Below are 27329 nucleotides of genomic sequence, written 5' to 3'. Positions count from 1 at the left end.
TACTGGATACCTTTGCAAAAGTATACAAGCAGTTTGGCCTGGCCATTGACATAAAAAGACCCATATCCTCGCCCAACAGAAATATGCCTGCTCTGCCCTCATCCATCTCTGTAGATGACACAAGACTTGAAAATGTGGAACAATTCCCATATCTTGGCAGCTGTCTCTCCTCCAAAGCCAACGTTGACATCGAAATACACCATCTTCTCAGTTGTGCCAGACAGGCCTTCTCAAGATTGTGTAAAAGGGTTTTTGAAAACTGCGACCTTCAGACCAGAACAAAAATTCTTGTGTACAAAGCGATAGTGGTGCCCGTCCTACTGTATGGGTCAGAAACCTGGACCACATATAGCAGGCACCTGAAGGCACCCAAGGCATATCAACAGCAATGCCTCTGGAAGATCCTTAAGATCAGCTGGGAGGATAAGCACACCAACTTCAGCATCCTCAAGGGGGCCAAAATGCCAACTATAACTGCCACCATTGCACAACATCAGATGAGATGGACAGGCCATGTTCTCTGCATGTCTGACTCTCGCCTCCCCAAACAAGTTCTCAGCTCATGACAGGACGCCGTGTCTCAGGAGGACAAAAGAAGCAACATAAAGATAACATCAAAGCCCACCTCAAAAGGTTTGGCATCGACCTTAACACCAGGGGAAAAAAAAAAGCAAAAATTAGGGAGGCCTGGACACTGGCTGTCCATGAGGGTGCTGGGTGCTACAACCATGACCTCCACTATGCTTCTGAAAACAAGTGCAGACTCAGAAAGGAGCGAGTTACCAGAAAGGCCCAAACCAAATCCTCAACCATTTCTTCACACCCTTGCTCACATTGCCCCAAAATATGCGGCTCCAGGATCGGCCTCTACGCCCACCCGAAGACCCACAAGGACCTAGAAGGAGAACAGTCATACTTGACCCCGAGTGACCGCGGGTGGTGATGATGATGATAGTGTGTGTGTGTGTGTGTGTGTGTGTGTGTGTGTGTGTGTGTGTGTGTGTGTCTTTCACCCGTCGCTTTTAACTGCTGATGATCTCACCAGTCCTCCAGCAGTTTGGTCTTCTTCAGCGAGTCCACCAAACCAAATCAAATCATTTACTCTTTTTTTTTTATTGTTTCATTTATTTACAGGTCTCGGAGATTACATTATTTTAGTCCTCCTCTCGTCTTTATGTGTTCAGTGATAAATAAGCAGTGGTGAACCATGATCACTTAGCAACAACAATTTCTTTCCAAACTTATTTTCATATCTGTCATGACGGAGGTCCTGCATGGCCTGAGTCACAGCAACGATGAGACAGGAGCCGTGCTTCATATTCTAATGGAACATGCCATCTACGGACCTTCAGAAATAAATGGTACGTAAGATTTAAGATTCATAACACAATTATGAAGTGGAAGACACTTGGCCAGCCTCAAAATCGAGCAGACATTTTTCAATCAATGCCAATGGCAATTTTACTTTAATTTTGAAAACCCGTAACTACCGCTCATTGATACGTCATATCTGGGTAGGAGGTTCTGTCCATATGCATGCAACTGAATCACCCACAAAATAGCAAACAGTACTTTTTGTAAACAATACAGACGTATCATGTAACATTACTTGTGTTTTTATTGAAACCCAAAGCCACAATTTTCAGGAATATAATCATGGTAGGTGGCGCAGTGGTAAGTGCAGTTGCCTCACAGCAAGAAGGTCCCGGGTTCCAGCCCCAGGGTAGTCCAACCTTGGGGGTCGTCCCGGGTCGTTCTCTGTGTGGAGTTAGCATGTTCTCCCCGTGTCTGCGTGGGTTTCCTCCGGGGGCTCCGGTTTCCTCCCACAGTCCAAAGACATGTAGGTCAGGTGAATCGGCCATACTAAATTGTCCCTAGGTGTGTGTGTGTGTGTTGGCCCTGTGATGGCCTGGCGGCCTGTCCAGGGTGTTTCCCCACCTGCCGCCCAATGACTCCTGGGATAGGCTCCAGCATCCCCGTGACCCTGAGAGCAGGATAAGCAGTTTGGAGAATGGATGAATGAATGTAATGATCCCACTGAACTAAAATCCTCTTTCACCGAGGATAACAGAGAGTCAATGCCAATTCAATTCAATTCAGTTCGATTCAAAACTTTATTGCAGACTCAGGGTCCATAACAGACAAAGACAAATTGAAAGCAGAAAGTTGAGAAGAGAATTGACTCCTTCGTAAAACCGCATCCACACTCACAATTACAAGTTTTCAATCAAGGACACTGCTGCAAAATGAAATAACAGTAACTCAATCTGAGATGAAAGACTGAAGGCAAAGGATCGTGCATGGCATCATGTTAAACGACACGTCAATATAACACGTGCAACCATGGACCGAAAAAAGAGACATGGGAAACTTTATGTGTAAGGCAGCAGAAAGCTTTTTTAATATTTGACAAAGATGAATCCTGCTGTCCACCATGACAAAATAGTATGAGTCTGTATGCAGGAAGCCTGACAGATCGACTTTTCATTCAACACAGCTTATTTCTGTTGTATGTGTGCCTGTGTAGCAAATTTGGGGGGCAGCTGGGAACCGCCCCAGATAGCATCCGGATGTGGGCCACTTCAGGCAATGATGTGGCTCTGACGGCCTTCTTTTGGCCCTGACAAAATGGATGTGAGCCTGAAGTGGCCCACATGTATAATAGCAAATATGGCCCAAATATGCCGAATCAAATGTGGGCCTTTTTTGGCAAAGATGCGGTGCTCTCGGCAACATGTAATCTGGATGTGACCCTGAAGTGGCCCGTGTGGTAAATGGTGAATATGGCCCAACTATGACAAAACAAATATGGGCCACCTTTGGCAAATATGTGGCACATGCGGCATTGCTATGGCTTGGTTCTGGCCCAGATCTGGCAAACAGGAGCGGACCGCCCAAGTGCCATCATTCCATGCAGTATGTGGGCCGGATGAAGTGTCCGGGTCACAGCACAGGGTCCAGACCACAGCAATTTTGCTATCTGGGGCTGCAGCCGGGGACGTGAACTGGGGCAACTACGTTAACCAGTTGACTATAGGATCCAACCCGTTAGCCAAGAGCTGGCGAGTCTAGTTATCCATGGTCATTACACTTGCTGCCATTGATTCCTACTACATCACCGTATTGCTAGCTATAGAACTCAGTCATACAGTTATCCACATGCTAAATAACGTCACACAACCCTGGGCTGGTGGGTACATGCAAGTGAATTAAAAACAAAAACTGTGCAGAGCCTTGCCCACTTGGAGCCAAGTCTTGAGGAAGGCGAAGAAATAGAAAAGTAGAACTCCTCCACTTCTTCCTCCTGGTCTTCCTCCCCCTCCTCCTCCTCCTCCTGCCAGGAGCAGACTTGGTGAAGGAGTTGCGGACTCTTAATAGCTACCATGGAAACTTTCACACCACTTCCAGCAAGAGATGCAGACACAGTATCGTCACGTTAGCGTCAGCCGTGTCGTTTAACGTGTGTGCGTGTGTGTGTGTGTGTGTGTGATATGCAGGTGTCTCCAGGTTACAGAGGAATGGGGGAGTGATGGAGGCTGCAGAACCAGACAGAAGGAGTTTTTATGAGGTGGTAGCCCTCTGAGATTGCTGCGTTGCTCCGTGTGCATGTGTGAAAAAGGAGGCGAGCGGCGGATTAATCATTTATTGGGAAAGCGGCAGAAACAAATAGATGCTGCTGCTTGTGGAAAGTGTCCTGTTTGGACACGAGGACAGGAAGCTGCTGTTTCCAGCGGCATGTTGTGCTTCCTGTCGCCCTGGATGTCGGCCTGGGTGAATGTGTAGTCTAAGGTGTGTACTGTGAAGCCGATGACTAAAGCAAACACTGATGGCTGATTAGATGACTTGAATATTGGAGGTCAGTCAAACACTTGAAGATGTCCATATTGTACAATATAAATCAACATGTACACAACATGAACACATGTTCTGTGATATTGGGCTACACAAATAAAACTGATTTGACTTGTCTTTGAAGCCTTTTAGCAGGAACATCTGCTCAGACTTCTCCCTTGTTAAACTTGGAGACCACATGAGATATACTTTAGAGGCATGGACCAGAGACACTGACGCGGGTCTGATACTGCAACACGTCACAACACCGATGGGAGGAAGGCAGTGATGCAGGTCAGACATTTATGGAGGAATTTAATATGACGAGAAAAACTCGTGAAGCATCAGACCCCAGTCCTTCATACGTACCGAAAAGCCTCTTGTTCTAGTGAGGAGCTTGCCGGTGTGAAAGACGAGGCCTTGGACTGACGTTCATAAACTGGACGATCACGAGGAGTCTGGAGTCCAGGTTCAGACTCAAGACATGGAGGCTCTGGACACAGCCGGGCAGTGCAACCTACACATGAAAGGAGGGAGAGATGGAGGCAGAGAAGGACGGAAAGAAGGAGGTAGAGAAGGATGGAGAGACAGGGAGAGAAGGACAGAAGGAGGGAGAGAAGGGGGAGAGAAGTACAGACAGAAGGAGGGAGAGACAGGAAGAGACGGAAGGAGGAAGAGAAGGACAGAGGGAAGGAGGGAGAAACGGGGAGAGAAGGAGTGTAGGAGAGAGACGGAGGGAGAGAAGAGGATGCTCACCCAAGGTTGCCTAGAAACACTTGGGCTGTTTGACAGGAGCTTATTAAGATGAAATCACCTGGTTTCTTCTCATCACGACTTTAAGAAGCCGTCTGATTCACTCTGCCGACTGAGCTGATGCAGATGAGGCACACCAGCAAAGGCCCACATAGTTCTGAAAAGACAACCCACTTCATGAAAATTAAATCCGGATGTAGAAAAACAAATTCCTACTTTCATTTTAACAACTTCTATGGATTTTATCTGACTTACAAAAGCCTCTGTAGCATCAACCCACAGCCGTGTGACTCCACGACCCGACACTCTCAACATGGCACACACCAAAGCGGAGGAAAGGTGCAAAATCCTGCCTTCCGTGAAGCAGAAATGTTGAGTTGTTGTTGTTGCTAAAAACTAATTTTGGTTGCAGTCACGGGGTGAAAACGTCGACAGCAACACGCGTGTTGTGAACAAAGGCCCTTTTTTTGCTTCATGGACTCACACAGATCGGCCTTCATTTTAGGTCGTCAACATAAATCCAGTCGTCTGGCGTTCAGCGCTGGTTGAAGGGGGTAAAGTGGGAGTAAGAAGGTCCTGTGGTCCTCTCAGGAGTCTCTGAGCTTCGCTGAACCCCCACGGCTCGTCTGGTCTCGTCTGACAGATCCTCCTGCCTGCATTTCTACACACGTCTTTATCTGCATTCTCGGCGTTCGGCCTCGTTGTAAAGGAGGTTTCTTTTAGACTCATTATAATATGAATAGGTCAACTTCAGTTCACCAGACCAACAAGGTGGAGCTCTGCAGGCTCTCCGCGGGTTGCGTCTCCCTCAGACGCAACCTCAAGGTTTTCCCACCTTTGTCAACATCACGGGCTCAGCGAGAACCTTGGTCTTCAGAGTAAAACAGCCTCGATACGGCATGAAACAGCAAAAGGAGGAGTGGAAAAGGCTCTCTTTGTTTCAGAGCAAACACACAAGGCCAACGAGGTTTATACGCCGTTCCATTAACCTGATATAGAGCAGATAAAATAGATGGGATGATGATGGGATGAATGACTGAGCTGTGTGGGCGTCAGAAATATGGGGGGGGGAAGGGGGAGAGAGGGAGGAGGGGGGAGAGAAGGAGGAGGAGAGGGAGGAGGGGGGGTGTTGGGTGTGAGTGGGGTTGTTGTGTTCTCATTGGTCGGCTGGTGAAGTCTATTCTGATGTGGTCTGGTGACACGACGAGTCTTCCACAATAAAAAGAAAGACGACGCGCAAAGTCACAGGAAAGACTGTTTTGGAGGACCAGATTACACTCCTGCTAAATTACATCGTATTTTACTTTGTATTGTATTATAGTATCATATTATATTATCACATCATATCATATTATATTTCTTGTCATCATTTCCAACAGCACATCCACACGACCGGACCTGTTTCTCCAACTCCACTGAGGTAAATATTTGACATTTGTATACATATTTATGTTGAATATAAGTATTTAATATTTCAAAAGCGATATGATTTCTGTACCTGTGCTTTTCCTGCAGGCTGTTCTGGTTGTGGGATTTGCTTTTCTTTTCTCTGAACATTGATACGTGATCAAAGTTGTGAAAAAATAAAATATTTCTCTGACAGTATAGAAAAATAAATGTGACATTACATTGACAAGACACACACACATATATAGATAGTTGTCTGTGTGTGTGTGTGCGTGCGCATGTGACCAGTGTGGTTAATATTAATGGTTCATTTCAAGTCATTTCTATTGATCTACACAAAGACTGAACTAGCCGGTCATTAGAAACTGAAATTTTCCGTGTCTTGTTGTTGTTGTCTTGTTGTTGTTGTTACAGAGGATGGAGTGGTGTGTCCTGGTGCTGATGCTGAGTCTGCCGTCCTTCATCCACTCAGACTGCTCACACTGCCACAGATGTGTCCTGCTCTCCATCCACACAGACCAGACCCTCAGCAGCCTGGCAAGATCACACCCATACAAAACAAAACACTACAGAAGACAATAACATAACATAACATAGAATAGAATAAAATAAAGATAAAGTAGAATAAAATAACATGAGACAGAATAAAATAACAAAAATAGAATTAAACAAAATAAAATAACAAGATAAAATAGAATAAAATAAAATGAGATAAAATAAGATAAGATAAAATAACAAGATGAAATAGAATAAAATAAGATGAAATAGAATAAAATAAGATAAAATAAAAATAAAGTAATATTCAATGAAAACCTGTATGGAGTCCACTTCCAGAGAAAAGCCCATCGTGTGGTTTGAAGTGACGAGTGCGACAAAACACAACAGAATGAAAGACAATATTAATTTCTAGTTCTCTGTATTAACAAGCCATTTTTACTTGAAAAAAATTACAAGTTAAAAATGTTAAATGCAGGAACTATATTTAAGTTGGCCCGTATAAAACAGTGAGGTACCGCTCAGGTTTCAGTCTGCACGGCTCAGAAAGACAATTCTGCAACATCTGTGGTGAAAGAAAAAGCTCGTTTGTTTTTTCGTCTGTTTTTATTCTCAACTTCTTTTGCAGTCCTGCATCCTGGAGTGTGAGGAGACTCTGCTGAACCCCGCTGAGCTGCAGAAATGCAGGGAGCTGGTGGACTCGGCCGTCAGCAGACAGATGGGAGCGCGTGACGCGCCACAGGCTGCAGAGAAGCTGCTCGGTGGACTCCTGAATGAAGCAGCAGACAACATGAACGGCAGAACGTTCCCCTCCACCCAGCCTGAGGAGCTGTCTGAGGAGGTGCCGAGGAGGAGCGAGGAGGAGCAGGACGCGGCTCTCCATCAAGTCAAACGCTACGGAGGCTTTTTACGCAAATTTGGCCCCAAGTCCAAGAGGAGTAATCCCGAGGATCCGGGCAGCCGGGAGCAGGAGGATCTGCACAAGAGGTACGGAGGCTTCATGCGGAGGATCCGACCCAAGATCAACAACCTGAAATGGGACAATCAGAAGAGGTACGGCGGCTTTTTACGGCGCCATTTCAAATTTTCCTTGCGTTCAGACCAGGAGCCTTATGATGACTCTGGACTATAGGTCAACAGTAAGACCAGAGGAAGACCTGGTTCACAGCTGAACAGTCTGCAGCTGACCAGCCGTACGCTACCGTGTCTGCCCCGTTGCTTTGTGGCTGCAGGTTTGATGCTGCAGATTCTGTCTGTAAAAAAAAAAAAAAAAAAGGCCGGTTGGTTCTTGTTTGTGTCAGTCGTGTTCAGAAGCCTTGTGTGTAAACGGGCTGATCGGTACCAAGTCTCCTGTGTATGTTATGAGCAGAGTTGTTCTCTCCTTTAATAAACCATGTCTGTCTCACAAAACCATGAATAAAAGCAACAACCAGACCCCTTACATCCATCCGCAAGGAAAAACATGTTTTTGTTGTTTGGAATGGGCAAAAAAGTGGAAAGCGAGAAAGCTCCCAAAACACACGTCCAGCTACAGTAACCGGTAGCCTTTGGTAAGTCACCTTCAAAAAAAACAAACAAAAAAAACATTTTAACTGGAAAACCTTGTCTACTCGTGTAGCCCTGAGTGTATTTTTCCGATAAAAAGCGAGCATCATTCATCCATCCTGTAGCTTTTATGAGTGTGCATACAAATATACACACACACACGTGTCCAAGGTGCCAAGGCGCGAAATCAAAAACAATAAAGCATTTTTAAATTATTTTCTCATATAACGTTAGCCTCATAAGATAAATGCCCCAAGTCATTTTTTGGCCAAATTGAGATTTCTGCCTACATGTGTTCTCCTCAAGCTGCTGCATCACCCTGGATTAGTGCCTATGTCCTAAGCCAATCAGAACACTTTTTACATTCAAAAATGACAATCTGCCTAAGTCACTCGTGTGACTTGAGCATTTTTACGTTGGAAAAAAATAAAGAAAAAAGTTGTGTGACCGGTTGTTTTCTTGCCCGGTGCGGGATTTGATACGGATGTACTGCACCACCAGGCGACATCACTAACCGCTCGGCTAAAGGGTCAGACTCGTTAGCTAGGTGGCTAACGTGTCTTATTAGTAGTTTACAGTTGCATACAAGAAAGGCTCCTGGTGCTCGGCTTTCTCTCTTTCCTTATCTGGTAAGATAATTAATATTTCTTTGATTTACTGTAGGCCTGGTGTAAATGTACTCAGCGGATATGAAAATGCGTTTTTTCTTATACGAAAATCGTAAAAAATGACTTAGGCATTTATTCTATGAGGCTAACGATAAGCTTTCTACTGAAATAATGAACAAGTACAGAAGAGCACGTGATCAATCTTGAGATTGACTTGTTTATTTACAAACTATACAGTCCTGCTCTCTCCTCCACACCGGCATGGCGGTGACTGTGCCGGAGCCTGAAAGGTTTTCATTACAAATACAAAATTCAGTCACCAAGTGTCAACAGCGAGTTCACCGCGGAGACACACGGCGTGCTGGGGCGCCCGGGCGCGGCAACCGGAAGCATTTGCATATTTGGGGTCAACGGCCGCTCCACTCAACAGGTGCCGCGCGAGTTCCCAGACTGCAGCGCGGCGGCTAGCGAGTTAGCGGCGCGGGAGCAGCTGCTTCCAGCGTGAAGCGCCGCCGGGGAGTCACGTGTGAACGCAGACTTCCGGGTCTGGGGAAGAAGAAAAAACGCAGACTTCCGGGCCTGGAGAAGAAGAAAAAAAACGCTTCCGCGTTTAGCAGCAAAGTGTTTAGCTTGAACTCAGTTATTCTGCCCCCCCTCACCCCCCCACCCACCACTGCCGTTGTCGATCAGTGGATTTTATTTCCCCCATTCGTCCATCTTGTACTCGACACGGGACACGCGGCTCCTGCTAGCCAGCCTCCCGGGACAAAGCGACGCAAGCTCCGGGCAGGCAGCTGGGTGAGTTCGATTCCCGGTTGCCCCTAAAACTGACGGGACGCTGCGGCAGCCGATCACGGCGAGCTCCAAAGCCGCTTCATTTTTGGTCATCGTGTTCCTCCGAGTGAACCCGTCCTGTTGTGCGGGAGCAGTGGGCGGCTGCTTCTCCTTTCCATCTAGCTCCCTTCCGGTGGTTATTTCAGATCGTTGCTTAAGTGGTCTTATGGTTGACCCCCTTCGTGCTTGCCGCAGCTCTGGGTTGCGCGCGGCGGCGACGTGACGGCACTTGCTGGGCCGCTCGCGTGAAGGAGGGTCCGGCTGGTGCGCAGCTGCAAGGGGGTGCAAACGTGGTCGCTCCGCCGCGCGCGACAGAGAACCTCCACCCAAGCGCGAGCGCCGAGTAAGGGGGGGGGGTTTAGCCAGAGAGCAAATTTTACATTTTGAAATGACTCGTGAAATTCCCCATGACGGACAGCCGCAGCGGGACGCCAGCTGTGGGTGAGTTGTGGCGCGCTGCTTCGGACTGCATGAGAAATTCTCCGACTGCGTCTGTTGATTTGTTCTCCGACGCAGCTGGCTGGGCGGGCGCTGTGTGAAAACGAAACCCGCCGATGGACAACAAAACTGGGACAGACTTCAAGAACGACTACTATTACTACAACTCTCAGCTGCTGCCGTTAGGGGGCGCCACAGCGGACCCTCCGTTTCCGTCTCTAAAAGAATCAAGAGTGATCAACTATCCCTTTAAAATGGGCAACATGAAACAAGCATATAGCAGGTGACTTGTTAGTTGGCTCAGTGTCGAAGCTGATATACAGGTTTTCGTTATGGCTTGGGGACAACATTTACAACATTCAACCCTGTTCCTTTCCATCTAAAACGACCGGCCGGTCTGTCAAAAGTTCAAAACACGAAAGGCTGCGAGACCACTCAGCCAGCACATGAAAACATACTTTCTTTCCGTCACCATGAATGATGGGGTGTCTACAGGGCCGTGAGTCCAGCGGTGTGTTGAAAACTGGAGAGATGATGTTTCAGGTTCTGTCATTGCTCCTCATCTGGCTGCTCTTTCTCTTTCACCTCCTCCTCTTCACTCTCTGGGGCCACATTAACCGGCTGGCTGTAAATCTGGGAATCTATTTCAGCCTCAGCTTGTGATTCTGCTTGTGTGCGTCCAGCAGTGACCGTCGCAGTATTCAGCACGCCAATATTACTGACTTGGAAAGGGACACCGCCACCCTGCGTGCTCCCCTGCAGCGCGGCGGGCAGCGTGACCAGCTGGTACTGTGGGCCGACCACCTTAACGAAGGTAGTGGTGCCCGGGGTGCCGGCGCCGGTCGTGCCTTCCTGGACGCCAACAGCCGTGGAGAGCATGCTCAGACTGGAGGGGTCAGCTGCGAGTTCAGACGTGCCAACCTGAGAGGTCAAGAGGGTGTACCCGCCGAGACTGGCACCAGCCGGGGCACCTGCCATAGTAAGAACCTTGCCAATTGGCAGTCCTGTCAGCTGGTTTAAAGGCAGTGTGATCTGGGTTGGGGTGGTGCTGATGGTGGCAGGACCGGAGATGGCGCGGGTCAGACGGGGGCGCTTGGGGGGCGGCAGGGCAGGCACAGGGGTGAGTGTCATCAGGACATTGTTGAGGTGCTGCGATTTGCTTTTCAGCTCTTTGGCACGCCTCCGGTGCTCATCGCACTGCTGCTCCAGAGCTACAGGAAACAAGGATGTCAGTCACCAAACAACGCAAATCAAAAGCTTTTTAGAATTTGAATAAAATGTGCTCATACCGTGTTTATTAAAGGGATCGTTCAGTTTCAAGATTCAAAGAGGTTCTTACGACATGTCCAAGGCTCAGCGTTTTCGGTTTTAATTTTTCAAAGCCACCCAGCATGCCAAATTTCGCCACAAGAGGACACTGTTACATAACCTCACACGAACAGGAACAACTTTTGGATCCGTGGAAACATACAATGCGGGTGAAAATCAGTTTAAACCGATCTCCTTTTAAAAAAATCTGCGTATTTTTCGGTGAAAATCGGTAAATACCGAAAATGCTGAGCCTTGTACATGTCCTACTGACAGTCAGACAAACTCATGGCTATTTTTATGTCTGTGTGCAGTGTGAAGGTACATTGAATGGTGAGTTTAGCCTAGCTTAGCTCATCTGCACAATGTCTACCAGGATCATTAGCAGCTGCTCTCAAAAGGAGAGGAATACATTTTCTGTGATGTCGATCATTACTACTTTTTACTTGTTATCCAAGCACTAACAATTTTTCTTAGCATTTCTGCTTCCGGTGTGGGAAGATGGTGGCGCGAACTTACGTTTGCAGCAGCCTCACCCAGTACCGTCCATGCAGTGTCTTTGTCCACGTCTACGTCTAAGTTTGTGTTTTCGTCTGATGGCTGGGAGAGCTTGGTCTGTTACGTCCTGTGGGCCCAGGGACCACGGCCCTGCCCAGAGCTGTGCCCAAAGAGGTAACACTGAGGGCGGTCTGACAGGATGCGGAAGCGGGGCAGGCTAAGCCAACTGCTAGCCCATGCAGACCGGCAGTTCTGACAGTCATCCCAGCATTCGTATATGGGTTCTTGTAGTTTTTAGTTATGTGTTTTTGTCTTTATGTTGCACTGCTATGGGAAACGACAAATAAAATGTTCCTGATTCCTGATTTTCACAAGTACATGCAAAATCCCCAAAATTAGATTATAGTTTTGAAATATTTTTTTCCGTAGCAAGTCTTCCGCAGTGGCTGTGCACGAAAGTAGAACCCTGTTTGCTACTCAATAGTTACGACTAGGATGTGAAATTAGCGATAAATACATAAATTACAACATTTAATTTTCTTAGACCAGCCTTTCATCTTTGGTGTCATCTTAAGGTGTATTTCCCTTCTTTTGAGAGGAGCTGCCAATGATCCTGGTAGACATCCAGCAACTGAGCTATGCTACGCTAGAAATGAAAAAGCAATTCATAGGTTTGTCCAACTCTATGTAAGTAGGACACAAAGTAAAAACCCTGAAAATGAAAATATCCCTTTAATTTACTGGGGGGGAAAATGCAAAAGCTAATTGATAAAGTCTCTGTGCTGATCTACTAACCGGCAAGGCTACGTGTGTACTGTTCTCTGTAGCGATCCATCTGACTCTTGTGACTGGCCAGCACCTTTTTAACCAAGTCCAGCATGCCAAAGTTGTGCACGATGTTATTGAGGAGCGCAGCGTCTGAAAAATGACAATTGTTTGATTTAAATGACTTGGCAAAGTAAATCATACACACTTCTGGGAATCTGTCAAGTCACATCACATCATTCCACACAACTCTTATCTCTCTCACACACACACACACACACACACACTTGTTTTACTATCCTCATGGGACCGGAAATTTATGAGACTCAAAATCCCATTTCTCGTACCCCAGACCCTAAAATCCACCCTAACGCTAAACCTAACCCCAAACATAACCCTAACCTTTACCCTAAGAGGAACAAAAATAACACATTTAAACCTAACCTGAACCCCCAACCTTAACCCTGACCCTACTTCTAATGCCTAGCTTTAATACTGGATGCCTAATCATAACCCCTGTTGTACACCTAGACGTTAACCAAACCCCTAGTCCACAGGTAACCCTTTGTCTCATGGGAACTAAAATATGTCCCACTAGGTAGGTGGTTTGAACTTTTACTATCCTTACGAGGATATTGGGTTCACACACACACACACATACACACACACACCAAACTAACCTTTGACCATCAGCTGAGGCTCAGTCACTCTGTCCTGCAGGCCCTTCAGCACCTCCTGTAGCTCCTTCTGAAACTCCTCCACCACCTCCTCCAGCAGGCCCGCCTCCTTCACACCACGCCAGAATGTAATTGAATCCTCTGCAGCGAGCACGCACGCACGCACGCACGCACACACACACACACACACACACACAGTAGTACATAATTTCATGTTGTACATTTAACCTGGTTTCTAATAAATGACGTAGATCAGTAGGGTGGTGTTCTTGCTCACCTCCAATGGCCGTGACCCATTCTGTGCTCTCCTCTGTTACTTCAAGGAACGTAGCCGGTGAGCCGTTTACTAGAAACAAAGAGATGAATCTCACCAAGTCTTCAGACCAATCCGTCTTACTGTCAGTGTATATTATTGTATGTTGTGTGTGTGTGTGTGTGTATCGCCTCGTCTGTCTGTGTCTTGCTGTTCCTACATTCAGCATCAGTAGGGACCAGCTGCTCTTCAGTAAAAACAGCTCTTACATTCACTAACGGTCAAGTGCTGTCACATCAGGACCGCTGTACTAAAAACTACACAGATGAAGGTGATAATGAAATGAAAGTATAATTAAATAATATAATAATAATAATATCCTGCAACCCTGAGTAGGACAAGTGGTCTGGATAATGAATGGATGGCTGGATAATAGTAATAATAATAATATAATGAAATGAAGGAACGAATAATGAAAAATCTGGAAATCTTTTGAAAAAGAAGTGTCGGAAAAGTAAAACTGGACAAAATTACACACTGCAGAACATGGGATGGTTTAACTTCCCAAGCAAGATCAATTAGACTGCTGCAATCTGAGCTTGAACTGAGACTGGGAACGGAAGGGAGGATATAGATCCAATCCATCCATTATCCAAGCCGCTTATCCCGATCCGGGTCGCAGGATGCTAAATGACCTCAGTAGGGATGTTTCCATTATACAGGGTGAATTTTCAAATTTGCACATAAGAAATGCATTTAAACGCTAAATGTTCATTAAAAAAATAACTCAGATAGCGCAACAAAGTTTTTCTGCAACGCTTGAGCATGACCGCGAGGAGGAGAGGCCTTAAAGGATGGCGCAGTTCGGGGATAAAGGATGTAAGAAACAACGCCAGTAGCTGTTGCTTCACTCATCACAATACCACCCGTGAACTACAACAGCCGATACGACACTATAACGAGACTTCCTCCGGCGGCGAACTAGTCTTTAATCCTCATTCCTCTTTAAGCTATCGGCTTCTTATGGAGGACGTCGCCTTGTCTCGTCCTGCGCATGCGCAGACGGGCGGCTTATTCACGCAACTGTTACTGATGGAAAACGCAGCCGTTTGCGTCCCCCCCCCCCCCCCCTTCGTTTGGATTTTCAGCGGTTCGCTTAAAATTCACACCGTGTTTGGATGGCAACGTGACCGCCGCTTACGGACTGACAGAAGAGGGGGGAGCGGGGCTGGAAACCTACAGGCTGCGGATGCTGGGGCGGCGGGGACGAGCTCACTGGCCGGCTGGCTGCTGACAGAGACTTTGCTTCCGACCAGGTCTATCTTGGTGCTGCGGCAGGTGTTGGAGCAAACCTTGCCGTGCTGATAGAAGTCCAGCTCGCCCGAGTCCATGATCTTCCTGTGTGAAATGAAACGAGACACGGGGGGGGGGGGGGGGTTCATTCGTCAGGGCGCAACAGGACGTTACAGACGCTGCGGCGCGGCGCTGAACCATTGCCATAGCTCAGCGTAACAGTGCCACCCGGTGGCACATTTCTGAACTGCACACCTCACTGATGAAGGTCATCTACTCATATATTTTCGGAATGTGTGTGTGTGTGTGTGTTAGTGTAGATAGCGGGACCGAAAACTAAAGCATTTATGATCCTAATTCTTTTTGGAGGTGGTAGGTATTGTCTCAGAGAGTACGGGAAAAATCCCAGAAAATTAAAATTATGCACAATTATGCATAAATATGCATTTTCTCAAAATGGCACCACTTTTCTTGGCATTTCAGATGATTCTGAGCATTTGGGGGGAGGGAGTTGGAGTGGGGGGGGGGTTTAGGGGCAGGGGGAAGGCGGTTAGCTGGCAGGATGAAGAGGAGGGAGATTTAGACAGGTGGATAACCAAACCGCTACATTGTAGCGGGGTTCTTCTAGTCTTATTATGTTTGTGTGTTCGGTTTTATATCTATTAAAGGTGCGATCTGTAATGATGCCGCCACGGCTATGTGGAAGACTGCAACGACGCCGTTGCAGTCTTCCACATAGCCGTGGCGGCATCATTACAGATCGCACCTTTAATAGAAATATGTCATGTTTCTTGTCAATAGAGCACTTGCAGGGCATTTATGGATGTGGCGAGGGAGGACATGCAGGTGGCTGGTGTGACAGAGGAAGATGCAGAGGACAGGAAGAGATGGAAAACGGATGATCCGCCGTGGCGACCCCTGACGGGAGCAGCCGAAAGTAGTAGTAGTAGTGGTAGTAGTCTACTGACAAGAAACATGACGTATCTTTACACTGGGTCAAGGTTGCGCATTTGCATGAAAAATTGAGACACGCGAGAGCCGACGAGGCCTTGGCTGGTTTTCTCATTTGTAAGTAACGAAGCAAAACACGTTGACGAAGTCTGACCAAAACAACGACGGACAGCCGCTGCGTGCATCAATTGGAGATTGTTATCTTTAAAATACGATGCATTCTTCTAAAGCATAAAGACATTTTGGTGACAGCAAAAACGACAAACCCAGACCTGAGCATAGCACCCTTGAGCCGGATGGCTCTCTTCCAGTCCTTCAAAGTGGATTTTCCTGCCAGACAGACAAACTCCTTCGGGCTTATGAGCTGCTCGTTGAACTACACAGTAGAGAGTCATCTAGTTATGAACGTAAGACATCAGTATAAACATGTACGAGATGGGTTTAAACAAGCTAACTGGTGTCAATATGACAGCTGTAGACAAAGATACATACTTGGACACATTTTATATTGATACCGGGGCAGACAAATTTCTTCCACACCAGCGTGGCTTTGGCATCTCCACAGGTGATGGGGTAGAAGATGTCAGCATCGGCATCCATCTCCTTTGATAACTTCACTGCTTACACAGAGACAGAGGTATCACATATGTTTTTCCATTTGATCATCCACACTGAAGTGTAATCTAAGGAGTGGTACAGGACACGGATGTCATATGACATTACCTATGACTGCCTCTTCCTTCGACAGACCATCTGTGCTGCTGCAGTCAGCGTCTGATTTTATTGGCGTTACCTCAAGAACACCTTCCCTACAATTCCAATGGAAAATAGATGAAATCAAGCAATCTGAGGTATCAAGCACAGTTAATGTACAGATGGGTGACAAATTAAAGGAAAAACCTAAACATTTGACCCCTAGGGTGAAGGGGTCTGGGGGTCTGTTATGCTGTGGGGAGCATTTTCCTGGCATGGTTTGGGTCCACTTGTCCCCTTAGAGGGAAGGGTCACTGCAGATAAATACAAAGTTATTCTGAGTGCTCATCTTTATCCTATGATGAGACATTTCTATCCTGATGGGAGTGGTCTCCCATCAGGGTAAAAATGGTGTCGGCCATCAGACCTCTGGAGCTTGTTCAGAAAGCTGCGTCTCGTCTGGTGTTCAACCGCCCTAAGTTCTCCCACACAACTCCCCTTCCCATGTCCCTAAACTGGCTCCCAGTAGCTGCTCGCATCCAGTTTAAGACTCTGGTGCTAGCCTACAGGGCAGTGAAAGGAACGGCGCCTTCCTATCTCCAGGCCATGGTCAAGCCCTACACCCCCGCCCGACCACTTCGCTCTGCTGCCTCGGGACGCCCGGTTGCCCCGTCGCTCAGAGGCCCCTGCTGCCGATCGACCCGGTCACGGCTCCTTTCTGTCCTGGCCCCCCAGTGGTGGAATGAACCCCCCAGTGAGGTCAGGACAGCGGAGTCGCTGCCCATCTTCCGGCACAGGTTGAAAACTCACCTCTTCAAGAACTACTACCCTGTTACTTGCTCTTAGCACTTATTGTATTCACTCATAAAAAGAGAAATCTCTTTCTTGCACTTTTACTTTAGCACTGGTTTTGCTCTTAGATGCTTGTTTAGATGCACTTATGACCTCTGATGACTAGTAGTTCTCCTGATTTCCTACATTTAATGCACTTATTGTAAGTCGCTTTGGATAAAAGCGTCGGCTAAATGACTGTAATGTAATGCCTCTTCCACAGGGCACGGGGGGGGGATCACTGAATGGTCTGATGAGGATGAAAATGATGTAAATCACATGCTGTGGATGCTATGGCCTTCAGTCACCAGATCTCAACCCAACTGAACATCTATGGAGGACTTTGGACCAGCGTGTTAGACAGCGCGCTCTACCACCATCATCAAAACACCAAATGGGGGAATATCTTTTGGATGAATGGTGTTCATCCCTCCAGCAGAGTTCAGAGACTTGTAGAATCTATGACAAGGAGCACTGAAGCTGTTCTGGAGGCTCGTGGTGGACCAACACCTTACTATGACACTTTATGTTGGTTTTTCCTTTAATTTATCACCCAGCGTTGTCCCGTTATAATGTCTACTTTACCCACTCAGGGTTTGTGGTAGTCAGTTCTGTAGCCAACAATACTGTCTTATCCTCCACTTCCACAGAAGAAACCTCTTCTGCCACCGCCTCTGGTATGGTCACGACCACCACCTCCTCTACATCCTGCATGCCGACGTCTGCTGAAGCCATCAGGTACAACTGAAAATGTTCACATGTGAGATGGCAATGAATACAGTGCAGTGATTCTCTACATACGTAAACTGATGGATTTTTTGGGCTTGTGTTCTTCATAAGGGTGGTTAGTTGATATTAAACTCATTCTGCTGTGTGAGACAAATGTGGATGTTCCATGTGGATTCTCATGTACACCACACCAAGCTAATCCAAGACGTTTGCCAGAAATTTGGGGTCTCAGTCCACTTCCAGTTGGATCATGGTGTGGACCATTTGTGGTATGAAATCAAATTCAAAACAGCCTGAACTAGGCTTGATAAAGAAATATATGATGCAATACAATGTGGGTTTGAGGTAGAATATTCAATATCAATATTCAATATCCAATATTGACATTAGATTGTAAATGTCCAATTACCAATGTAGCGAATTCAGGGGGCAGCCAGGAACCGCCGCAGCCAGGACGCGAACCCGGGTTGCCCACACCACAGGCGTCTGCGTTAACCGGTCAACTAAAGGGTCGGACCCATTAGCTAAGGGCTAGCGAGTCTAGTCATCCGTGGTCATTACACTACACCCCCCGCCCCCTCCTTTGGGAAGCACATCCCCGCACTTCAGCATATCAGCTCCCTCACGCCTCTGGGCGCATGTGCTTCCGACGGCCTCACGGCCTCACCATCCCACTTCTGACACCAATGTAGCAATGTCTTACATTGAGCCTTTAAATAGTTATTTATTAAGAGAACTTATGTTGGGGTATATGATAGTAGGGTAGTCAAAGAAAGGCGAATCAGTCATCTGGATATGTTTATTGACAGATACGTTTCATCACTCCTCTAAGTGACCTCCTCAGTCTAAACTGACAGCAGGTATCCCCACCCTTATAAACAATACAGTGAAAAAAACCCAACAATACAATGGACCAAAGGACCAAAACCAACGATCAGTTTCATATGCAAATATGGGTGTGATCATTTACCCCTCACACCCCCCCCCCGTTCAAATGTCCCCCATCACCAATTGCAATTTCGCAGTCTAAGAAGGCTAACCTGTCATTTTTCACATCCCCCCTGGTGAACTTGATGTGGTTGTCCACAGAGTTCATGTGGTCGGACACCTTGGTTAAAATTAAATCTCAGGACGTACAACATTTCACCGATCACATTAACTCTGTGGACAACCACATCAAGTTCACCAGGGAGGATGTGAACAATGACAGGTTAGCCTTCTTAGACTGTAACATTGCAATTGGTGATGGGGGACATTTAATTTTAACCCAGGTGTCGTCCACAAATCTGAACCAATGGCTAGGTGATGTCCCTGGATAGGACATCAGAGGCCTCTTTTCCACTTCCTACATGTACAAGTTGGCCATTATAGGTGAGAATGGGGAACCCATAGCACACCCGTGCCTCTGCCTATAGTACTGCCCCCTGTATGTGAAGTACGTGGACTGAAGACACAGCTTCAGGAGCAGACACACTTGGTCAGTGTTAAGGGTGGTCCTATTGCTAAGGGTGGGGTCATTTTGTAAGTTCATACGGACCACCTCCACTCCTTCATCAACAGGAACACACGTGAAGAGAGACTTAACATTATGAGACCATTGTTTCATCCACCCCCATAACGATGTCTCTCACCTTATCCACAAAATCCATAGTGTTCTGAATGCGATATTCATTACTGCCTAGCAACGGGTTAAGAATAGATGCCAGAAACTCAGAGATGTTATAGGTCACTGAGTTAATCATACAAACAATAGGCTGAAATGGCACATCCCGAGTACATCTATAATCAATAAAAGTATTTCTGTTTCTGGTCTGTCGCCATCTTACAATGTGATTGCGAACATTCCCAAATCCTCTGTGAATAGCACACGTGGCCATTATAACTCCAGTTAGTGGTAAGGGCAGTCTGCATAGGGGTCGTTATGCCACCGTATCGTTTATAAGGGTGGGGACACCTGCAGTCACGTGAGACCGAAGAGGTCACGTAGACGAGTGATGAAACGACCCCGAGAGCAGGATAAGCGGTTAAGATGATGGATGGATGGATGAGACGTATCTGTCAACAAACGTTGTGTCCAGATGAACTAGTTCAACTGTCTTTGCTTTTCTTACATGGATCGTTGAGCATGCACAAAAACGAAAGTGGGGTAGGGTCAGCAGGGGCGATTCTAGGATCAGAGCTTTAGGGGTGCTGAGCACCCAGAGTGCTGGCCGGCCAGGCAAGACACATTTTGGGGGGTGGATCAAACCATTTTTGAAGCACGGGGAGGGGTGTGTGCTGTATTTTTGTTGTTAAAATATTACGTTTAAACCATATACTGGATATGGTTATGACATTTCTTCAGCTTATTAAACATGGACATGCAGTAAAAAATAAAAAAATCTCTTCCAATTTTAGGGGTGCTGGGGTTCAACTTAGGGGTGCTGCAGCACCCCCAAAAATGGGCTTAGAAACGCCTATGGTAGGGTGTATAATTCCAAGTGTGTCCCTAAACCCCGGGATGTGGAGGTTCACCTGACTGACAATGGGTCACCTCTTTCAGCCCCCCCCTCAAAACGGTTTGGCCCCCGCGTCGCAAATCAGGCGAACGACTCCTCTGCGAAAGGGCGGCGCAACCACCACCTTTCGCCGGAGTACGTGTGGAGGGGCTAGCTTTGGCCTATGTCAGGGTTCTGACCAGCGGGGGAGACTTCTCCAGCTAGGAGGCGTGTAGCCGCGCGGTTGGACGGGACACCATCTCGGGAGTTGAACCACGCGTCTTGATTAGCTGCCGACTTGTCATCACGCATGAGCCGCAATAGCTGCGCCGCACGTAGCGAAACGCGTCCGAACGGCCACGCAAAGCGAACGCGCAGGCGGCGGCTCGCCGGCTAACCGCGGCTAACAAGCACGCTAAACAAGGCCGGAGGCCCGCCGCGTCCGGCGGGTTCTGGTTCCGGTTCCGGACGCTCCGCGGGTTCCGGACGCTCCGCCGCACGTCCCACGGCGCCCGGCGGGCGCGTGGATGTTCGTTCACGTCCGAACGTTGTTTTACGTAACGGAGAGAAGCGGCCGCGCGTTACGTCGGGGCGCACGCCGGCGTACGCCGGCCCCGCGCCGCGCCGGCGTGCGCCCCGCTGTTCGCTTTAACGACGTTTAACGTTCCCTTCTCCTCTCTGGGCTCCAGACATACGATGTTTTCTTACCTGCGGCTTCGGGAGGGGGGAGGGGGGGCAATAAGTAAAGGTTAACACCTCTTCCGGGTCGCCGCGGGAACAGCCGTTTGGCTTGATGAGTGGCTGGATACTGGCTCGCTCGGAGTCGCTCATAGGATTCGCGGCTGCGCAGTGCGCAGTCTCCGGGCTCCACATGGCCACCGTGAGAGCCGGACGGATGAGCCCGGACCGCATACGCTTTCTCTATAGACTCCTGGACTCAAGACGAGGGGGAAAGCCGGACTGCTTTAAAGTGGCACTAAACCTCCGGGAGACTATCAGAGGAGGTGTCCTTGTTCTAGGACAGCTAGATAGATGTGCGGTGGTCGCTGAGAGGGCAGAGAAGAAAACGAGTCGCCCGGGGACTAAAGGAGAGTGAACCGCTGCACAGCGCAAGGCAAACGGGGAACTTTAGCAAGCTGATGTGAGACGAACGGATGTGTGGAAGTGACGCTCTTGAGCCACCCCGCTGTTGTATTAGAAGTACCCCAGTTTAGTTTGTTCTCTATGCGCGCTCAGTAACCCGGGCAGGGGAATCAAACAAGGTGGAATCGGTTCATCCGGATCCAACCTTCATTGGGAGAAACGTGTCATCACTCATCTCAGTGACCTCTTCAGTCTCAGCTGACTGCAGGTATCCCCACCCTCATGAGCAGCACAGGGGCACAACGACTCAAACCGACCATCAGTTTTCATATGCGAAGCACCGTGGCTGGAGTTACAGTGAGCACGCGTACTATTCACAGAGGATTGGGGAATAGTTGATCAGCGTTATTATGAATCCCACCGCACTTGTAGGCAAGGCGAACCTTGTGGACAATCATCTCAGTGCTTTGAGACTAATGGGGGGGGGGGCAAAATCTCTCCTCAGAGTTTATGAAGAGCTGAAAATACCCCTGGAGCAGTGTTTCTCAACCGGGGGTCCGCGGACCCCTAGTGGTCCGTGGTGTAATTGCAAGGGGTCCGTGAAAATAAAATATCTTTTAAAAAAAGATCCTATGACATTTATAGAAATAGGATTATTTTACTCAAATGTGACTGAGACCTTTATCTACCTAAACTATAAAGGGTAACAGGACTTTTTTCTCTAATTACATCTGTTTCACAAGTGTAATTTATTGTATTTTAATAAGAGATCTCGATCCCGTTTGCATTGTTAAAAGTTACTGCATAAAAATTCTGTTGTTACATATATCTGAAAGTTACTGCATACATATTCTGTTTTGTTACATATATCTGAAAGTTACTGCATACATATTCTGTTTTGTTACATATATCCGAAAGTTACTGAATACATATTCTGTTTTGTTACATATATCTGAAAGTTACTGCGTAAGAATTCTGTTTTGTTAACCATATCTAAGTTACAACTGAAAGCTCTTATTTTTGCCCCAAAGAGTGAATAAATGCTATAATGCAATTTAAAATGCAGTTTCTACTGTTTCTATCAAATTGCGACCCCCCTCCCCCGAGATCAGGTGGAGGGGTCCTCAGGGTAGATCAAAAATACGCAGGGGGTCCAGGACCCCAAAAAGGTTGAGAACCACTGCCCTAGAGCAACTATGGAAAAGTGCAGACGTGTTATCTTTAATTTGTTTTATCGATTAATTTTTTTACTCTCTATCATTTATGTTACGTATTTTATTTCATACAACTTCTCTGTCTTACCTAAGGTGCCTTGTATGTTGAGAGATGTTTACCGTTATGTTTTGTAAATGAATCGCTTTCAATAAAAAAAAAACAAAAAAAACCAACTTCAGACACAAGACACGCCCCCCCGTGGCATTCAGGCGCTAGGATTGGCCAGGCGTCCGTGCGCGCGCGGGTGTTCGTTTTGACAGCCAACTGCGTTAGCCTAATGTTGATAGATTGGGAAATAAATTATGGTCACATAATTTTATTAATGGAAAACATGTTAACGTGGTTTACTGGGCCAACCTCGATCGACTGTACCTGCATGAAGCCGCCATTCATTTGTTCACAATATAAGGCAAACCTGAGCTGCTCAGGTGATAAGGTATATGGTCACCTGGATATGATCTCACCTGCCTCGGTGCAGGTAAGCCAGGCAGCTTGGTGAGGGACACCTGCAGTCAGCTGAGACTGAAGAGGTCACTTAAGACGAGTGATGAAACGTTTCTCTCAGTAAACGCTGTGTCCAGATGAACTGATTCAACTTTCTGGGATTAGTTATTTATATATTCTCTAGGTTTTTTAAAAAAAAAAAATTTAATATTGTGTGCTTTTGGGTTATGCGAGCTCCAGTGATGCTTTATTTCCCTCAGGATCAATAAAGTATCTATCTGATGCATTAGCAATATTCCCAAACATTACCACAGCATAAAACTACTCTTGCAGCATTATCGTCTGAGTTACAAGAACCCCGGAAACAAAGAGAAGAGCTGTCAAACACACAGCAGGCAGACCGAGACCCCAGGCCTGCACAGACCGAGACCCCAGGCCTGCACAGACCAAGACCCGAGGCCTGCACAGACCGAGACCCCAGGCCTGCACAGACCAAGACCCCAGGCCTGCACAGACCAAGACCCCAGACCTGCACAGACCAAGACCCCAGGCCTGCACAGACCAAGACCCGAGGCCTGCACAGACCGAGACCCGAGGCCTGCACAGACCGAGACCCCAGGCCTGCACAGACCAAGACCCCAGGCCTGCACAGACCAAGACCCGAGGCCTGCACAGCCAGCACACAGTCAGCATGACACAGAGCAAGCTGTCACCTGTAGCCAACTAGTGGGGAAGTGGTCCTTATCAAACATGCAACAAGGCAATTTTAAGTTGTTTTTTTTTGTACATCAGTGACTTTCAAACTGGTCCTGATACACTCTCAGTACTGTTGATTCACTGTTCTGTCTCGTACATCCACCTGTTGTGTGGGTCACCCAACCATCCCAGCAGGAGTTCTTCAGATTTGACTGCATTTGTTCATGTAAGTAGGACTAAAGCCAGTCGCATTGTGGGACCTTGAGGATTGGAAGGAAAAACCACTTTTTTGGATGCTTTAGGTCAGGGGTGGCTAACCATGTGCCATGTAGAGCCATGTGTATGCAGGTTTTCATCCCAGCCGGACTCCACCCCACGTGATTTCACTCATTAGCAACCCTTCAACCAAAGAGGAGGAATGTATCAGTGAAATCACCTGGGGTGGAGTCCGGCTGGGATGAAAACCTGCATACACGTGGCTCTCCATGGCACATGGTTAGCCACCGCTGCCCTAGGTTCATTATACGTCTGTTATTAAACAGAACATAACCAGAGCTGTTAGTAAGTATAGGGTTGTCAGTCAAATTACACCAAAAGAGGAACCACAACACAGAGGGTAGACGCGTGTTTGCTGCCTGCTTTTAGCAGGTCTCCCACATCCAGAAGGAGATTTACCAGTCCTTTATCTGTGCTCTTGTCTGGAGGAGACAAAACGATAACCCCAAACCAAACAATACAGCCGTTCAGTACGGTTTTACACAATCCGTTCAACTCAGGTCGCGATGCTTTATACACCATGAAAAAGAGTGTGTGAGATAAATGCGAGACTTGTAACTGTGAAGGTGTGCTGATGGGTTGTAGGAAGAGAGACTGAAGGGCAGGGTGGTCGATATGGGAAGGGAGGGGAGCATCGAAGGCCCGTTAGAGACAGGGGACAAACAATTACAGGTGCAAAGGGCTTTATTTAAATGCTTAAACAAAACACTTTTACTATCCAGAATATAGCTTCTTACGAAGCCATGATGTTACTCCAGCGCAGTAGGTGGGGGCAAGAAGAAGATGATGAAGAAGAGCAACAACAACAACAACAAGTCTTTATGCATACTCAATAACACAGGTAAGAAAATCACATAAATTTGAATGAGTTCATCTGGATACAACTTTATACGTTTCATCACCCATCACTCACCTCTTCAGACTGAAGAGGTCACTTAGGTCAGTGGTCTGCCGGATGCCACGCGAATGAGTGATGCAATGACATCATTGTACGCGGCGCGCCAAGTATCCGCTTCAAATTAAAAGCCCTCTAGCGTTACACGGACCGGGCTTTTATTTGAATATTGTACATGTTTCCTTGCGGCCCGGTGCCGGTACGTGGCCCGGAGGTTGGGGACCCCCGAGTCTTAGACGAGCTCCCCAAGCGTGGAGTCGCCGTCAGCCAGAGCGACCGCAATACGTTTTGTAGCGAATTCGGGGGGCAGCCACAGGAACTGCCGCGGCCGGGACGCGAACCCGTGTCGCCCGCACCGCAGGAGACCTCCCTAACCGCTCGACTAAAGGGTCAGACCCGCCAGCCTGCGGCCAGCGTGTCTCGTTATCCATGCACGTTACGCTATTCTATAAACGCTGAATTAGTACAACACGCGAGATTAAACTTTTCTCCTTTTCCTCATTTAATACTCAGGCACTGACTCGGCCAGCTGTTTTCTGTCACCACACCAGCTCGCGTTCTTTTGCTGCTGCTCCTGCATTGCTCTTCCTTCTGCTCGTATGCTCCATCCGCACCCATTGACGGTTCCACCTCCAGCGGAGTGAAGCAGGGCGGCCCCTTTCTTTCCCGCGCCGGTTGCCATGGCGAATCGCAGGATCGGCGCTCCATTGGTGGTGGCTTTTTATAGTCACGCGCCTTAACTGGAGCGTGAACGCGCTCAGATCAGCTGTTCGGAAATGGAGAAACTCGTGAGTTTGGCAGTTCACGTTGTCAGCGCAGAGGTCAGGTTTAAACTCGAGAGTTTGTTTAACCTGGTTTCCGAGGAAAGAGCTCATGTTGGAATTCAAAGATTGGGAACAGATGCAGAATTTTGTTGGATGCCTGTTCATGTGGGAATAAAGGGCAATCGATTTGCAGACAGGATGACTTAAAAGATCACTGTGGTGCATATAATTGACACACTATTTGGAAAAGGGGAAGATAAAGCGCTAATCAACGAAACTATCGGAACTTTGGCAGAAAGAGTGGGACGAGGACAGCAATGGCAGCGCATCCTAAAGAACAGTGTTTCTCAACCGGGGGTCCGCGGACCCCTAGTGGTCCGTGGTGTAATTGCAATGGGTCCGTGAAAATAAAATATCTTTAAAAAAAAGATCCTATGACATTTATAGAAATAGGATTATTTTACTCAAATGTGACTGAGACCTTTATCTACCTAAACTATAAAGGGTAACAGGACTTTTTTTCTCTAATTACATCTTTTTCACAAGTGTAATTTCTTGTATTTTAATAAGAGATCTCGCTCCCGTTTGCATTGTTAAAAGTTACTGCATAAAAATTCTGTTGTTACATATATCTGAAAGTCACTGAATACATATTCTGTTTTGTTACATATATCTGAAAGTTACTGCATAAGAATTCTGTTTTGTTACATATATCTGAAAGTTACTGCATAAGAATTCTGTTTTGTTAACTATATCTAAGTTACAACTGAAAGCTCTTATTTTTGCCCCAAAGAGTGAATAAATGCTATAATGCAATTTAAAATGCAGTTTCTACTGTTTCTATCAAATTGCAACCCCCCTCCCCCAAGATCAGGTGGAGGGGTCCTCAGGGTAGATCAAAAATACGCAGGGGGTCCAGGACCCCAAAAAGGCTGAGAACCACTGCTATAGAATACAAAAGACAGCACAGAGTGTTAAAGGGAGAAGTAGAAGAGAGGAGGTTAATCCTATCCAGATGAAGGTTTGATCACACCGGTTTAAATAAAACTATATTTCTACAGGGAAAAGTACATTTACAAGTGTGCGCGCGCTGTCATATGGCTGAAAATGTGTAACAATGCGCTGTGACAAATATGAAGAAAGGATAAGGTCGCAACAAAGGGTCAGAGGCCGAGGGAGGGTGCGATTTGGAAGGGGGTAGTAGAGACAAATGGAGATAAAGTGTGGGAAACACAGAGAGGGGTAATAGATTTTTTTTTAAAAATGATAAAAAAATACTGGATTGTTTAATAGAATATATTATTTTTAGACTAACGTGAACAAGAGCCTGTTCTACATACTCCGATACGTTAGGTGGCGGTACGCATCTAAAAGTTGATATTGCAATCCGCCCAAAAAAACTGCGAAGAAGAAGGGGGCTGCGCTGCGCTGCGCAGTAGTACGGTGCGGGAAGCAGTGAGCGGAACGCGGCAAAACAAACCCGGTCCCGGCTGGTCCGCGCTGTGTCACAACTCGGTACTTTTCTTTTTTTTTTACGTCCAGCGTCATTCTTGCCGAACCACATGGGACC

At 47.1% G+C, this 27329-nt stretch overlaps 2 protein-coding genes across 2 annotated transcripts; one reads left to right on the top strand and one right to left on the bottom strand.

The window, feature by feature from the left end:
* The first annotated feature begins 6192 nt into the window (after positions 1-6192).
* pdyn (prodynorphin) lies at positions 6193-7907 on the top strand. Its single transcript, XM_056273812.1, has 2 exons — positions 6193-6528; positions 7115-7907. The coding sequence occupies exons 1-2, from the start codon at positions 6409-6411 to the stop codon at positions 7616-7618; spliced, it is 624 nt and encodes a 207-aa protein (XP_056129787.1). The 5' UTR covers positions 6193-6408; the 3' UTR covers positions 7619-7907.
* A 1414-nt stretch (positions 7908-9321) lies between these two features.
* gmeb2 (glucocorticoid modulatory element binding protein 2) lies at positions 9322-21900 on the bottom strand. The gene is made up of 10 exons (XM_056273810.1): positions 21095-21900; positions 17770-17924; positions 16380-16465; positions 16149-16273; positions 15929-16032; positions 14653-14810; positions 13437-13505; positions 13163-13300; positions 12513-12635; positions 9322-11122 (listed from the first exon to the last, which is right to left on the bottom strand). The coding sequence occupies exons 1-10, from the start codon at positions 21296-21298 to the stop codon at positions 10461-10463; spliced, it is 1824 nt and encodes a 607-aa protein (XP_056129785.1). The 5' UTR covers positions 21299-21900; the 3' UTR covers positions 9322-10460.
* Positions 21901-27329: the final 5429 nt, after the last annotated feature.

Source organism: Lampris incognitus, chromosome 2 (genome assembly GCF_029633865.1).
Source record: "Lampris incognitus isolate fLamInc1 chromosome 2, fLamInc1.hap2, whole genome shotgun sequence".
Lineage (NCBI taxonomy): Eukaryota > Metazoa > Chordata > Actinopteri > Lampriformes > Lampridae > Lampris > Lampris incognitus.
The sequence above is the reverse complement of the archived record's forward strand: the minus strand, read 5'-3'. Positions and strand labels throughout refer to the sequence as shown.